This window comes from Pagrus pagrus (genome assembly GCF_965226575.1).
Source record: "Pagrus pagrus genome assembly, chromosome: 19".
NCBI lineage: Eukaryota > Metazoa > Chordata > Actinopteri > Spariformes > Sparidae > Pagrus > Pagrus pagrus.
In genome coordinates, this window is record NC_140203.1 from 28,526,233 (window position 1) to 28,542,182 (window position 15,950).

General features: G+C 40.6%; 1 protein-coding gene across 1 annotated transcript in view; it reads right to left on the minus strand.

The window, feature by feature from the left end:
- Nucleotides 1–7,573: 7,573 nt before the first annotated feature.
- Nucleotides 7,574–15,950, minus strand: part of megf10 (multiple EGF-like-domains 10) — a 225,562-nt gene continuing 217,185 nt past the window's right edge. The window contains exon 25 of the mRNA XM_084383730.1: nucleotides 7,574–10,127. Coding sequence (XP_084239856.1) covers nucleotides 9,961–10,127 — 167 coding nt within the window. The 3' untranslated portion in view covers nucleotides 7,574–9,960. The remainder of the gene's footprint in view (nucleotides 10,128–15,950) is intronic.

Sequence of the window (15,950 nt, forward strand, 5' to 3'; positions counted from 1 at the left end):
ACTTGAGTCTACTTTGATCAGAGGGTTTAATGTGAGTCTCTTGTAAAAATATAATATCTGCCGACAAAGATTTCAGGTGAGCAAAAACCTTTCCCCTTTTCACTTGACTACCCATACCATTAACATTCCATGTAGCAAATGTTAGTGCCCCCACAGATTTATTCCTAACCATTCCTGCCATTGTGAACAGAAAATATGAATATGACATACATGATAGGCTTAATGAAGTAAAATAAAGGATGAAACATTCCCCAGTCTGGGACACAAAACACACATAACATACACCCTGTCCCCCCCAGCCCACCCCAAGACCTACCAACTTGGCCACACCCCCATCTACTGGAGGCAGAAAGGCCGCAGTATGGGCCACCCACAATGATACTGACAGACAACACCATTGTGGTGATACCCTATGATTATTTAGCCTATATGCTCAGAAAAATAAAATAATATATTAATCACCATTCATTACAAATAAATGAGAAAAAGAAGAGAAGAGGAGAAGAACAAGAGTTCTGGAGTTGTCAGTGTCTGTTACCAGTAGAGTAAATCATCCATCAGCATGTTAACAGGATGTTCATTAATTCTTACCCTACTCCTTGTTGCTCGAGCCTGCTTCTGTTCTGCATTTTCCTTTCTCTTTGCCTCATTTTCAAATTTCACAACACATGCAGCAAAGTCCTGATCTATTTCTTCCTCTAACTTTTGAACCCTTGTCTTTTCTAGATCTTTGGCTCGCGCTCCCTGGTCTATTTCTATTCAATACGATGCTCCTCTCGCTTCCTCATTCTTTCTCTTTTGTGCAAAGCAGTCAAGTACTTGTGACGTCTTTGGATTCTCTCTCTTCTTTGCTGTACTGCACGATTGAGGGGACTGTTCAGGGGGTTAGGAGTTTTCATAATTTTCTTTAAACCTCTTTCTGAATGTAACCCCTTCAATTTTGAACAGTCTCATTATCTCAAATTCTTTTTCTCTTTTTTCTTTTCTCTTCTTATTTTTGTCTTTTGGCTTGTAGTCTTTAATTCTAACCTCCATATCACACACTCTTTCGTCAAATGTATCTCCCTCTGGCCAGCTCGGGTCCAACCCTTTTGTACGTTTTTCCCATTTCTGAGATGTTTTCTCTATGTCCTCTTTTTTGGCTGGGTATTTAATACTCAAAATCATTACCGCAGTAGGAAGCATTTTGACGGTTTATTTATATTATTGCGCCGCTGTAGCTGGTTGTAACTGGTTGTAGCCATTTATAGACAGATTATTGCAGTTAGAATATAGTTGTTTACTTATAATGGTTACACTTTACTGGCAACTTGGTAAATATTGTTTTGTATACTCTGTATTTTCACTTAATACTTCACCTGTTTTAGTCCTAATGTCAGCTGTCGGTTTTATAACTGTAATTTTTCTTTTACCTCAAGTGTATTAAATTTCTTATTTGTGAACGCACCACTTAGGCAACAGAGAAGGCAGGTCAGACCTTCACTCGATTCACAATGGCTTTCTGCAACTCACAACTTTTATTTGGGAAGAAAAACAGATCACAGAGTTTACTTGAACATAAACCACTTTAAATGCATTTGCAACACAATTGGTTAAAATATTTGGAATAGCAGCTTATATGTAATTATTAAACACTTTTATTGATCACTAGCATATAGGCATTCTTAAATGCTTCAGACAACCACTTTTATTCAACCACTAATAAGACAACATGATGAGAAGATCTCAAAAAATCACAACAAAACCTCGCTGTACTCAAAAGAGAAAAAAAGGAAAAGCTCACTGAGCTCGAACACAATCGACAGTGAGGAGAGAAGGGAGAGGGACTGCCACACCGAACGTGTAGTGGAGTAGGGGGGCGCTGGGATACCCCTTACACAGACTCCAGGACACAGACAGGGGAGGAGCCACAACAAAACACAACTTCTCCTCACACTACTTCTCAACCACCAATGAGTTAGGAACTCGCTGTTAAACTACTACAACTCCTGCCCAGAGCTGTGTCTCTTCGGTTGTAACTGTAACTGACTGTCACTTGGATTCCTTATCTCAACACTTTAAACATGCATTTAGAAAAGCCTGCGCGAATAGTATTCATAAGCCAAAAACAACACACGAACATAAATCACATCCAATATCAATATATCTACTGGCACACACATCATTAAACCATAACTATCAAGTTTGTCTACTAACTTTCACACCATGTTTAACTACTGCAACATGCTTAACCATTTATTAACAGGTACACAAAGCTATTTAAACAGCAAAAACTTCTCCACCATCGGACAGTTATATCAACACAAAACCACACAACATTGCAAATAGCACAATTTGTTTGAGAATACGCAAATCTTTCCAGCAGCTTTTTCAACACACAGTCGTGACACAAGCACATGCATTATTTCTTTACTTTATTAAGCCCCCATAAGAATGTTCGAACATTTATTATTGTTTTTTTACTGAAATTGTTTTGGCTGGTATTTTATTTTGTTAACAACTAACTCTTATTGGCCGCGTTTCCCAGATGCGTGTGTGTGTGTGTGTGTGTTGATGGCCACGTAGTGCTTCCTACCGATCCAGCACGGATCCACCAGGGAGGGATAGTGGATTGGAATGAGGGTGCCATCCACCACACCGATCACCCGGGGGGTCCCAGCCACTGCGTGGAACCCTTGGTGGACCTGGCGGACCTCGTCCCGTGTGGTGGGCAACTTTATGTGGGTCCGGGCATGGCGCAGGAGAATCGGTGTCACAGCTGCCACACTCCGTGACACCGATGCCTTGCTGAGGCCGGTGCCGTCCCCCACCACCTCTAGGAAGCTCCCCACTGCGTAAAAACGCAGCGCAGCCAGGAGCTGCACCTCCGGGCTGAGGCCCAAATTGCAGCGGGTTGCTCTCTGGATGTGTGGAGACACCAGAGTGATCAGCCGTTGGATCTCCGCACGGGGCAGCCGGTACTTTGCCTGGACAGCCCGGTCTGACAGCGTGTCCAGTGGGGAGAAGTGCTGACGCACGTATGCATTTATGTAAACCGTCTGGCTTCGCGCACGGCGACGCTGTTGGTTCGCAGCGAGAATGTGCTGTATTGCAGCCATGGTTTCTCACACGCGCAGACTTTGGCAAAGCCTTTATATAGAGTAGCAGGTGAAGCCTCTCTGGATGAGGTTCAGCTGAGTTCAATTAAATCTGTTCCCTTGATATCTGTGAAATGCCACAGGGTTGTTGTTTTTTTATGTGTAGTACTATAAACTCATATATGCAGATGTGTGTGGAAAACTTAAACATGTAATTCAATAAAAAGTTTTTTTTTCTTCTACTATTAGCCTATGTTTCTTGCGCCAGTGGTCCGCAGCTATGAGCGCATTTCAACATTGAGCATTGTTTTATTATTTCGAAGAGTGGAGGATATAAATTTCCCTGACGCGGCTTGATCACTGAGCATTTGGTCGCTAAGAAGGCTGTTAAGAGTGGGTCAGCTCGATCTTACATTCCCTTCTTAGTGAAAGATCTTCTTAAGCTAAGAGCGACTCTGGGAAAGACATCCTTCTTTCACAGCGTTCTTAAGAGCGCTCCTAAGAAGATCTTAGCACTAAAGAGCTTCTTAACGAATCTGGGAAACGCGGCCAGTGTTAGTACATGAAAATATGAGTGCCTGGTAGCATTTAGAAAATGCTCATTTCAAAACACTAATATTTATCTAGCTATTATAATAGTAGTATCTAGCTTTACTTTACGCATATACAGTCACCAGCCACTTAATTAGATACACCTGTGCAATCAAATTCAATCAATACAACAGCTGCTATAACTTCTGCTTTTACAAAGCTTATACATTTTCAGTTTTGACATTTTCAGAAAAGTGATAATTCTACTTTATCTTTATTATTGATGTTGCAGTGGGTGGTGGTGGTGTACTGAATTGCATTATCTTGAAAAGTGTTTCTAATATTTTGTATGTTAATGGAGTGGACAAAATATTAGGAACACCAGTCAATATAATGCACTCTAATACTCCACAATCACCCACTATGACCTCAGTAATAAACAAAGTAGAATTATCACCTTATTGACAGACAAAAACTGAAAATGTATAAATTACATTAATGTAGATTTTATAGCAGAGCTGTTATTTGGGATCGTATTAAGTTACACATGTGTACCTAATAAAGTGGCCAGTGAATGTATTTCTTTATGACAAGGTTCAGTATTGAGAAGGAGTGAACAATATTATTTTATCTTACCTTATTGCCTGCACACTGCTTGCGAAGCTCTGGAGGGCACGCTTGATGAAGACTGCATCAATGTCCTTCTGCAGCTGCTGGTACAGCATGTCAACGTGAGGCATGATCTGATGCAACAGCTGCAGAAAAATCTGGAAGTCCTCATCCTTCATCCTCAGGAAGCTGGTGTGCATAGCAATGCACATAATGGGCATTTTTGAAATGTGCACGCACCTTCTGCTGCACACCAGCCCGCTCTCCCCTCATCACACTGGCTCCATCATATGCTTGCGCAATGAGTTTTTCTCTGTCACCTTCGGAAAAAAGACCGTCAGTCTGTCCAGAAGCACGCTAGCAATCAACTCAGATGTTGCATCCATAACAGGCAGAAACTCAAAGAAACGCTCCTGCACCGCATGGTTTGAGTCTATGTATCTCAACACAAGCACCAGCTGCGTCTGTGTTGACATGTCGGTGGTCTCATCCGTTTGGATGGCAACAAATTTAGCGGACTTTACTTCCTCCGTGATATGTCCCCTGATGACCGCATGCTTTCCAGGAGCTCATTCTGCACAGTCTTTGACGTGCCCTTGAAAACTGTGGCAGTTTTCAGGTGCTCCTCAAACGCCTTATCCAGCGATGCCACCAAGTCAACCAAGCCACGAAAAACGCCTGGGTTGTTGGAGCCCTCACTTTTATCTTTGCCTTGCAAAACTAACTCAAACACTCCACAATACTTGACACAGTCGATGAGGCGGGCTAGGATGTGTCGATTCTTGCTCGCCTCATTGTTGTGACGACGAACCACTAGCCTGTAGCTCTCATCCAGCTGCGTTGCGATGTTCACCCGCCCAAACGCAGAAAACTTCAGACAACTGTCCATGTGGGTCTTAGAGGACTCGTGTTTCTTCACCTTTTCAGAAAGCTGATGCATGTCGGTGACTCCTGTAGTTGTCCATGCGGTGGTGTCTGCCGTGTTGCCATCACGGTGAAACAGTGTGCAGGTGTAGCAGAATAACGCGTTAGCTGCTTCACATCCTGCTAGCCAGGTTTTCCGAAAAAAATCCCTCCTTTCTCCCCTGTGGTGGTGCATCGCCTGATCGCCCTTATGAACAAACCGCTCATGGTTTATGTGAACCTAAATAACCTAACTAAGTGCAGTTCAGCTAGCAAAAAAATGTATTTTCCAAAAGAACTTTCCATCAGATGTGTTTGTGAGGCGGCTAGTTGTTAGTGAGTTGTCATTTGTGTGCATCCACCTGAGTTAGTTACCATTCACTACTTCAGTTCAGGAACAAAACTGTGCCTTGTCAGTTTGGTGTTGGTCAATCTGTATAACTTTATCAGTATCCACTGTGTAAAAAAACCACAGTATTGCATGAAAAAGATAACATTACTAAAACTTAACATCCTGTAAATATGAGAAATATGGGGTGGTTGGGTTGGTGAAATTGGCCTGTTGAAAGACGTGTTTATGTCAATCTCAATTTGTCAATGTAATTTTATATGGAAATTATTTTAAAAAGAAGAGAGAGAGTGAGATGAGAAGGCTGTGATATTATCTGAGTGACTCTCTGAGGTGGAGTACTATCACTCTGAACTGAAAGTACTCTGTGAAAACGAGTAGTGTCCTTCTAATGTAACTGAATTTGAGGGAAATATTGAAAATATTATAGAGGGCTTTAATTTTGAAAGTCCACATCAGAACTCCCTGATATTATATGAGTGAGTCTCTGGGGTGGACCACTATCAGTCTGAACTGAAATTACTCTGTGGAAACAGGGAGTTCCCTTTTTAATGTCAAGCTGAATTCATATGGAAACATTGAATTTTTTTGTACTTTTAAGAGGGCTTTAATTTTGAAATTCCACATCAGAACTTCCTGATATTATATGAGTGAGTCTCTAGGGTGGGGTACTATCATTCCGAACTAAAATTAGTCTGTGGAAACAGGTAGTATCCTTTTTAATGTAAATCTGAATTTGAGGGAAATATTTCAAATATTTCAAATTTCAGAGGGCTTTAATTTTGAAATTCCACGTCAGAACTTCCTGGTATTACCTGAGTGACTCTCTGGGGTGGAGTCCTATTAGTCCGACATAAAACGTGTCTGTGGAAACAGGTAGTTTCCTTGAAATATCAATCCGAAATTAAAGGGAAATATTGAAAATATGACATTTTAGAGGGCTTTAATTTTGAAATTCCACATCAGAACTTGCTGATATATATGAGTGAGTCTCTGAGGTGGATCACTATCAGTCTGAACTGAAATTACTCTGTGGAAACAGGGAGTTTCCTTGAAATATCAATCTGAATTCATATGGAAATATTGACATTCTTTGACTTTTAAGATGGCTTTAATTTTGAAATTCCACACCAGAACTTCCTGGTATTATCTGAGTGAGTCTCTGGGGTCGGGTACTATTATTCTGAACTGAAATTAGTCTGTGGAAACAGGTAGTTTCCTTTTTAATGTAAATCTGAATTCGAGGAAAATATTAAAAATATTTCAAATTTCAGAGGGCTTTAATTTTGAAATCCCTCATCAGAAGCTCCTGATATTGTGTTTATTTTTACGTTGGACTAAGTATTCACACAGATGACATGCCATGGCCTCCATCTGCTAAGGCTTCAATGTGATCAGAATTAGGCTGGTAAAATGATTTATGTGAATAATCAATGAATTAATTCCTTAAGTGCTCAATCAATTAATTAATTAATTAATTAATTAGCTAATTGTTCAATTAATTCAACAATCAATTAACAGACTGACTGAATTAATGAGAAATTGCAGATTGCGTTCATAGGTCAGTGCTTTTATTTTGAATTCTGTTCTTGGACTGCATTACCGTAGTATATACAGGCACCGCAAAATAACTGGGGACTAGTTTGACCTGGGTTTTCGGAGTGGAGGCGGGCTTGACCGCAGTATTCTGGGTGAGATCAGCACTTTTTTGCACCTTGTTATTCATTTAGCTGTATTTCAGTAAAATAAGCTTCCTTACCAGAAACGTGTAAAGGATTATAAAGGGTATTTGTCAGTGTTGGGCTTTTCTTTGCAAGATAAGTGCTATTTTTAACCTTATACTTAATTATTGCTGGCAAGATTAGCTTCTCAATAGGTTGCACATTGAAAACTAATCTTTATTTTGCTCACCATGCTCTGAGCATTAATGCAAGTGTGACAATACTACTATTTTTTCATTCCTCATTGTCAGAGTGGAATTGCAAAATTGCCACAACAAGCTCCTAGTCTCTCTGACATGTCTCCTGTACAAAAATAGTTTAAAAAAAAACAAACAAACAAAAAAAAACATTATCTGCATTCACATAGATTCTGCTCTCACTCTGCTTTATTTGAAGAAAATTCATACTATACATAAATGCAGAACATCAACCCTAGTACATACCCCTTTGCATTCCATAACTGCATGGAGCTAGGCCAGATAGACCATTTTGAAGATGAAAATAATACTCCCAAGGAATATTTGGTATTGAGACAGTATCTAATCTCTGAATGTCTCCCACGAAAAAGGTCTCTTGCAGACAAATCATATTATCTCATTTTTTTCAAAGGCTTTAGTATAATTGGGAGTGTAATGAAAAACAAAACCCCAAAAGCATAAAAGGCAGAGTCCTATCATGGTAGTGGCTAAATCATTGTCACCTTACTTGTAGCAAATGTACATAAATAATACTTTTTCTAACTGGAGGATAAAATAACCAATTAAGATTTTTTTTATTTAAAAATCTCAAGCTCATCTCTATCATCATCTCATCTCAGATCTAAAATCTTTAGTGGGTAGGGAAAACATTACAAAAGAAATGCAGTATCTGTCGAAGACATGAGTCTCAAGTTTCCCATAATTTCATTATTTTCTTCACATTTTCTCCGGTTTTCTATTTCAGACATAGGACCCTTGCTAATGTTGATTTTCAGCACTGATCAAAGTACTCTACACATATGTTTATAAACGTTTCAAATAGGTTCAGATAGCTTAAGACTGTTTGCTATTTTATGTCTTTCAGAATACAGGACAGACACAAATGAAAAATACAATCATTCAGAAGCAAAATATTCATCAACAGTTTTCTGTGATATATGACAATGAAGATTATAGCTTAATCATATGAACCATTGTCGATACTATTATCCTTTTGAAAAGCAGAAGTCCATCTTATGATTACAGTTTATAGATATGTTGAACCCTTTAAATGGCATTGTAATAAAGATACACAATTATGTTCTTACTTTACGGATGACTGGGTTAGTTTAGTGCTATGAAGATGTTTACTAAAGTGGTACTATCAGACAAGATGAAGAAATAAAATTGTGAAATTTGTTTCACGACCAGTACATTTATAAAATGCAGTAGAAAAACAAGTGTCCCAAGACTTAAAACATTCTTCCTGTAGTGGAGAAGGGCTTCAAGTGCCTCCTAAACAATACTGAGCTGATCTACTCATGGGTTGGTTTTCTATCATCTAATGGTGGAAAGTATCACCATGCTACCTGCTTCATCCCATCTCAGACAGAACTTTAAATGTTTTCAATAATATATTCATGCATAAAAAATATTCAGTACGTCAATACAAACAAAGCAAACAAAAAATAATTTAACATTCTTTATCAGGGTATAAAGAAGTTCGGATTTGCTTTTTTTTTTTTTTTTTTTAAAGATGATATATAAGATGATGATGAAAATCAACACTTCCAAATACCAATTGGAAGTGTTGATTTTCAGAGCATTAAAAAGTACTTTCAGTGTAATTACTGGATCTCTGACTAAGTGAAACAATGAGGAGAATACTGTAGTACTAGTAGCCTACTAATCTGAGATCAAGTGCCTTATGCAAAGTACAAGCTACTTTACAACTTTCAAACTGATACAAATATTCCTTAAATAGAACTTTGGTTAGCTTGAATACTTCAACTAATCCAAAACTGACTGACTGCATTTTATATAATTATGATGTGTGAACTTGATAAACACTGTCAGCTGCTTCTTTCTCGTACTCTTCCTCACAAAAAATCAAATATTTGATATAATTGCTAATATTCAATCAAATTAGCCATTTTCTAATATTTTTGGTACAAAAAAAAACAAGATTTCATTGGTATTGACACAAACATCATAAAGGCCTCTGTATGCTTGAAACAAGCTACTTGGATTAATTAACAGCATCTGAACCCCCCTTTTTAACAACAGCACTGTGTCTGGCAATTGCTGTAATTTTACACAGCAATTGGCCAGGTGTAGGAGGGAAGTGCAAAATCAATCTCTTGCCACCGTCAGAGTGTTCATGCGCTGTTGTCATTTGTACGATTTGTCACACTAATACTGCAAGACATGCGAAAGACATAGAGTTCTTGGAGGGATAGCAGAGGGTTTTTCAGAGGGATGCTTTGACAGCAGGTATTTTAGCTTGACTTTGAGTGTGGCCATTTGGGACAGGTAGAAACCCTTTTTCTTTTAGCAGTGGTCAGACAACACATCACTAGACCTTACCTCCCTGATATGTGGAATGACCTACAAAGACAGGTGTACCTCAGAACTAACCTCTAACATACCCACTTTATTCAGAAAAAAAGTCATGATATGTAATGACAAAGATAATGTCAAAGTATAACAGAAAGAAAACAGGTAAGAATATGTTGTGGGTGTAAAGTCGGTCTGTTTGTGGAATAGTCAGTGTTAGAGCTGCAGACTTGTGTTGTGACCAGGGCTCTGTGCCATCATTCACTGTCCAGTTCCTTGTGATCTAAAGATGTACTCTCTCTGGCTGGCAGGAGGTCATAGTGAGAGGGGATGTGGCTGTTTTTTGGTAGATCGTATGGATCTTGACGAAACTGTGCGAGGCCATTACCGTCTTCAGTTAACTGGATGGTGCTTCGAGTTGGCTCTGAAATCAAAGACAGAAATGTTGGAAGTTGCAGGAACAATAGTATAACAATGCTGGGTAAAGGAAGACCAACATTTAAAAACATTTTTTTTGATAACATTTAATTACATCTCTGTGTGTAGAGTACAGATTCATGACAGGACATGTTTATGATTACTTAGTACATTGACTGCTCACCAAGTTCTGTTGCGAGGGAATCATCCAGATGTCCCTACTAAAAAAAACAGCTTAGACCAGCTTAGGCTGGTTAAGATGGTTTTAGCTGGTTTGATGGTTTGGTGGTTTTAGCTAGGTTTTGGTCAGCTGGTCTTAGCTGGTCAGGCTGGTCTTAGCTGGTCAAGTCAAGGTGGTCAAGCTGGTCAGGCTAGTCTTAGCTGGTCAAGCTGGTCTAGTTGGTCAGGCTGGTCTTAACTGGTCGGGCTGGCCAAGCTGGTCTTAACTGGTTGGGCTGGTCTTAGCTGGTCAAGTCAAGCTGGTCAAGCTGGTCAGGCTGGTCTTAACTGGTTGGGCTGGTCTTAGCTGGTCTAGCTGGTCTTAACTGGTCGGGCTGGTCAAGCTGGTCTTAACTGGTTGGGCTGGTCTTAGCTGGTCAGGGTGGTCTTAGCTGGTCAGGCTGGTCAAGCTGGTCTTGCTTGGTCAGAGTTATACGTTTCTATTATTCCCCCCAAAGCAAGTAGAAAACGCCACCATTTCAGTTTGAATCTGAATCTTTATTGTCTCCCTTGGGAGAAATTCATTTTGGACAGACAAGACAAAATATACAGGTATATACAATCAACACCATAAACAGCACCTGCTTAACATTGAGCAGTGCACCAATTCGATTCTCAAATTCGATTCCTGTTCTAAACGATTCTCGATTCCGATTCTTTGAGTTGTGCAGGTCAACAGGTCACAGATTTCAGAGGAGAATTTTTTCATTTGATAAAGCCTTTACACAGGCCATTTTTATTTATTCACATTGCCAGTAGGGGGGGTGTACTTTGGGTTTATTGAATGGATCATATCCCTGCAAACATTAGGTATCTTTAGTAAATTTAACTTAGCATTTAACTTTTAAACAGAGAATAAGAGCAATGTGCAATAAATACACACAAACACTTTAGCACATGTCCATATGTTGTGATGTTTTTAAATGAAATGAGCACTGCGCCAAAGACAAATCTGTCAATAAAGTTAAACCTGAACTGTTACTGTAACGTTAGGTCAGGGGTAGATAACAAGTAGCTACCAGCTAAGTTAGTTAGCTTGCTTAACGTTATTGTTATTTGCTTACAGTACCTAAATGTGGGCGATTCGACATCTGAAAAGGGATGCAGCCTTTTCACCACATAAGCTGTTACTTTTCTGTGGCACTCTTCGACTTGCTCCGCTGACAGCTTTCCCCTTGCTGCTAGAGTGAATGGGGTGTCACGTCGTTTCTCTGCTGGTTGAAGAAACGTCTCTGCTGGCTGGGGTCGCTGGCTGGTTAACGTAGCGGCAGCAGAAGCAGCAGGCTCAGACTGGCTAACGTTAGCATCACTCTGCGAGCTTTCAACAACTATGAACAGATTTGACAAAGTTTTAGCAATTGGTAGTCTATAACTTTAGCTAGTCTGTTAAGAATAAGACAATCATAATTTTCATGTACCTGATTCCGTTCGCAACGAGGAGTTGTTGGTTGACGGTTGACTGTCCGAAGTGGAGGAAGCGACGGGAGCAGGATAGCAGCGCAACAAGTTAAACACTGTACACTCTTTAATGATAATAACATGCTGCAGGCGAAGGTGTTTTGTCATGTTTGTTGTGCATCCTCCTTTGGCAGTTATAAGTTTACGGTGATGTGCTTCTTACTAGCGGAGCACGCCGGGCGGAGTAATACAAATTCTGTAAACAAACGGAGCGCGCCGGGCGGAGTAATACAAACTCTGTAAACAAATAGAGCAAGCCGGGCGGAGTAATACAAACCCTGGCAACAAACTAGTGCGGGTATTTAGGAACCGAAAAAAATAATCGAAATTCAAACATCTTCGTAACGGTTCCGGAACGTTAGGAACCGGTTCCTATTTGGAACCGGTTCTCGGTGCCCACCTCTAGCCTGGCCACACACCAGGTCACACAGAACCCACACCTGCAGCCATCCCCTTCTAGTACTTTTTAATTAATTTCCCCTGGACTCAATTAGCTTTTTAGATATTTATATGAATAATAAAGGAGCTAAGCTGGTCTAAGCTGTTTTTTTTAGTAGGGGTTGCTTCATTAATTTATATTTTGGTCACTTGGGAGCAGAAAAACATGTCCATGTGTAGGAAGAACCAAATAAAATAGTGGCTAGAGCTCAAAATGGCCACGCCTCATGGCATGGACAAAGGAATCAACAATATGGCTTATGAGGGATGGACTCAGGCAGTGTGCGAAATACCCGTCAATATTCGGGGGGGGGGTCCCCGTCTCCCGATTGTTGCGCAATACCGATCTAAATTTTCTCAATATGCAGTAGGCCTATAACATTACAATATTTCATGGATGTAAGCCAAGACAATCAGTCTATAGCCTACATGACAACACACACATGCACACATTTAACAATTTTTGACAATCCGATATGCTATAGTATTCGTAAAGCAACACTGACACAGGAGGTTGCATTGGCTAAAGTTGTTTGGATGCACGTTGTTTTATAACAAGGAGAGGCAAAGTTGTGCATTACAATGCAAACATGACAATAATTGGCACCAATCTGGTGCACTTACAAGAGCAATCAACTGAATAAATGCCAGGTATAGCCGATCGGAGACTGGCACGCAATCAGTGCACTTGCAAATGAGAGCACGTTGTTCTTCTGGGGAGTCACTGGTAGGGAGTGGGCCCACTGTGCTAGCTGCACCAGCATCGTCTTTTGGTGCCTCTTCATCTCTGAGTGCCACCTTTTTGGATGTGAACCCAAAGTGTGTGAGTGATACACTCTGGTTTAGCTTTTGCTTGCTAGCCATTTTCAGTATGATTTCTCAACGTAACCTACGTCTTTCTTCTGTTTGGCTCACATGGCTAATTTGCATACATGCGCAGGACCGGCTGGCTCCGCTTGGCAAAAAGTAGAACATATTTGTGAATAAATGTTTTGGATTCTGAATACTGGACATGGTGAGCTTAAGCACATTTTAGTGACCATTAGTGACAATAAAATATTTTATTTTAAATTTTTTAGACTAAATTTGAGACCCCTTTCAAATGTTGCTTTTGAGGCTTTCAGGGGGTCTCATAGGTTAATCGGGGGGTCGAGCCCCCCCGGACCCCCCTGTATTTCGCACACTGGACTCAGGTCCAAGATGGCGACTGACCACGTCTCTTTGATAGGAGAGAGAAAGTAACAATGGTGGTGCCGAAAACCATGTGCTCACTGATATCATCCTTAGGTGTTATATGGCCTAATGGTTAGTTGTATGCAAGACCTTGAGTTTGTGTAGAGCAAAACATCAACTTAGCAATGTGGCAAAGCCAACTACCAATAACCTGACTACATACAAACAGTGAACAGACCAAATACATCCAACACAATTGCATAACATCAAAGCTATGGTCTATGATCTGAGAAAGATTTGAAAAAAGCATCCCCCCCACACACACACCCCTCCCCTCTGTGCTCCTTAAGTCCCTCCCCTCCGAGCTCGTATCGCTCTCCCCTCGGAGCCTCCCACGACCCACCCCCTCCCGCAACACGCAACAGCCGGCCGGCAGAAACCAAATACGGAGCCAGCTTTGAATGCTGAGTAACGATGTTGAATTCACAGGTAAAGTTATTACAATGCACGTCGAATCTAACGTAAATCTTGTAAGTCATTACAATGTCCACAGCTGAGCTCCACAGCCAAGCTAGCGTAACGTCATTAGCATGTTACAGCTAGGTTACGTTACAGCTACGTAATAAGTTACTACTTATTAACAGCTAAGATAGCCACTTCTAAGTTATTGAGGGCCAATAGACTAACAGATGCTGCCGTCAGCTTTAATCACAACGATCGCTTCTACATTGTGGATGAAAACTAAACCTACATGAGCCTCAGACCCAGCTGTGTCCCAGCTGTTGTCTGAGTAGCACCAGGCCGCGACACAAACGTGCCTCGTAAACCGTAATCTCTTGTTGATGACAGATAAGACATATAAATACACACATCGTAACGCGTATATGATAATCCATCATATTGATTTAGCAAAGGCTTCGTTGAAAACAAATGGACAAGACTGGGAGGAGGGTTAGCAAAACAGCTGAGTAGTGACCGGGCAAGAGGTTGTTATGGAGAAATAAATCCTGACAGAATGAATGAAACCCCTCCGCTTCGCGTTGGGGTTCAGCATCGCTTTTCACAGAGCTTTCGCCACCGTTCAAATGATGAGCCGATGTTAACTCGGGTTTGAGACCTCTTTGTTTCATATCTCCACTTTCTGACTGTCTTTTCAGTGACAGACTTTCGCTTTCTTTCAGCCTTTGCTGGTGGGGCAAGCAGAGGTCGCTTGCTGTCGCTCTGCTTGCCCTCCATACCTGAACTGCTCAGGGCAAAACAAACGGTTACATGCTGGCATTCCGACATACCACTATTCCGACATGCGAACATCCCGGCATTCCGACAAAGTTTCACCATAATCCGCAACCCATAACCCTAACCCTTTTAAAAGATGTGTCGGAATGGCAACACGTTTAATAAATAAATAAATACCACCATTCCGACCTTAGGAGGCAAAAAATGTCGGAATGATGGGATGTTTCATTTAAGGTTTAAGTGTTGCCATTCCGACAATTAGGGCCTAATGTCGGAATGGCGTTATGTCGGAATGGTGGTTGCCTCCCAAAACAAACCTCTTGCCCGCTTGTAGTTTCAAATGCGGAAGTGGGTTGGGATGAGACGTGACCAGGAGCAGGAGAGTGAGCGAGGGGAATGGATGGAAAAATTTATCCAATATATTATTGGTCCTACTATTGGTCAATTTCTTTTCAGTTTTGCAGGTGCTAGAGAGAATGGATTTATTTGGTTCCTTTTACTCTTCACATTGTGTAGGTTGTACTATTGGACCATAACCACCATCTAAATAATGTTAATAATAATGACCAATCTTTCGAATACCTACCAAGCCTAAATCTTCACAAAGCATGTGTAAAGCAGCCCTGTCTCTCGTAATTATCGGCCTGCTGAATTTGCTGTTATCCATAAACACGTCCATTACTTGATTAAAGTCTTCAGCTAGAATAATCTGGCCCTCCATTTCCCCCTTAAACTTTGTTCACCTCATTAAAAAAGTTTGGGTCTTCTTTATTACAGTAGGTGCATATATGTTACACAGCACAATCTTTATCCCGTTAATAACCGCCTCTATACAAACCATCCTACCTTCATCATCTTTAAATTCCTTGACCAGAACAAAACTCAGCTTTTTGTTTATTAGAATGCAAACCTCATTCTTCTCCCCTAAAGTGAGTCTCTCGAATAAAAGCAATATCTGCTTTGTTATGTTTAAGATTTGTCAGAACCTTCCCTCTCTTTTTAGGACCCCCACAGCCACTGAAGTTCCAATTTATGCATTTAACAAAGTTATTAGCCACGTCTTACATAGGAAATAAAAATGAGTTAAGAAGACTGGCTACATTGTGACCTGATATCACCGAAGTCAGGTCACACCCGTGTCCCGTGCTCCTGGCTTACACTGACACCCACCTGTTCAACATCACAACATTAAATCTATTACCTGTATAGATACATACATAAGTAAAGCCACGTAGATTCATTCATTTGTGGTAGAGTTTTCCTCAATAAATTGCTCTGCCTCCTTGGCGTTGGTGAAGCTGCAGCT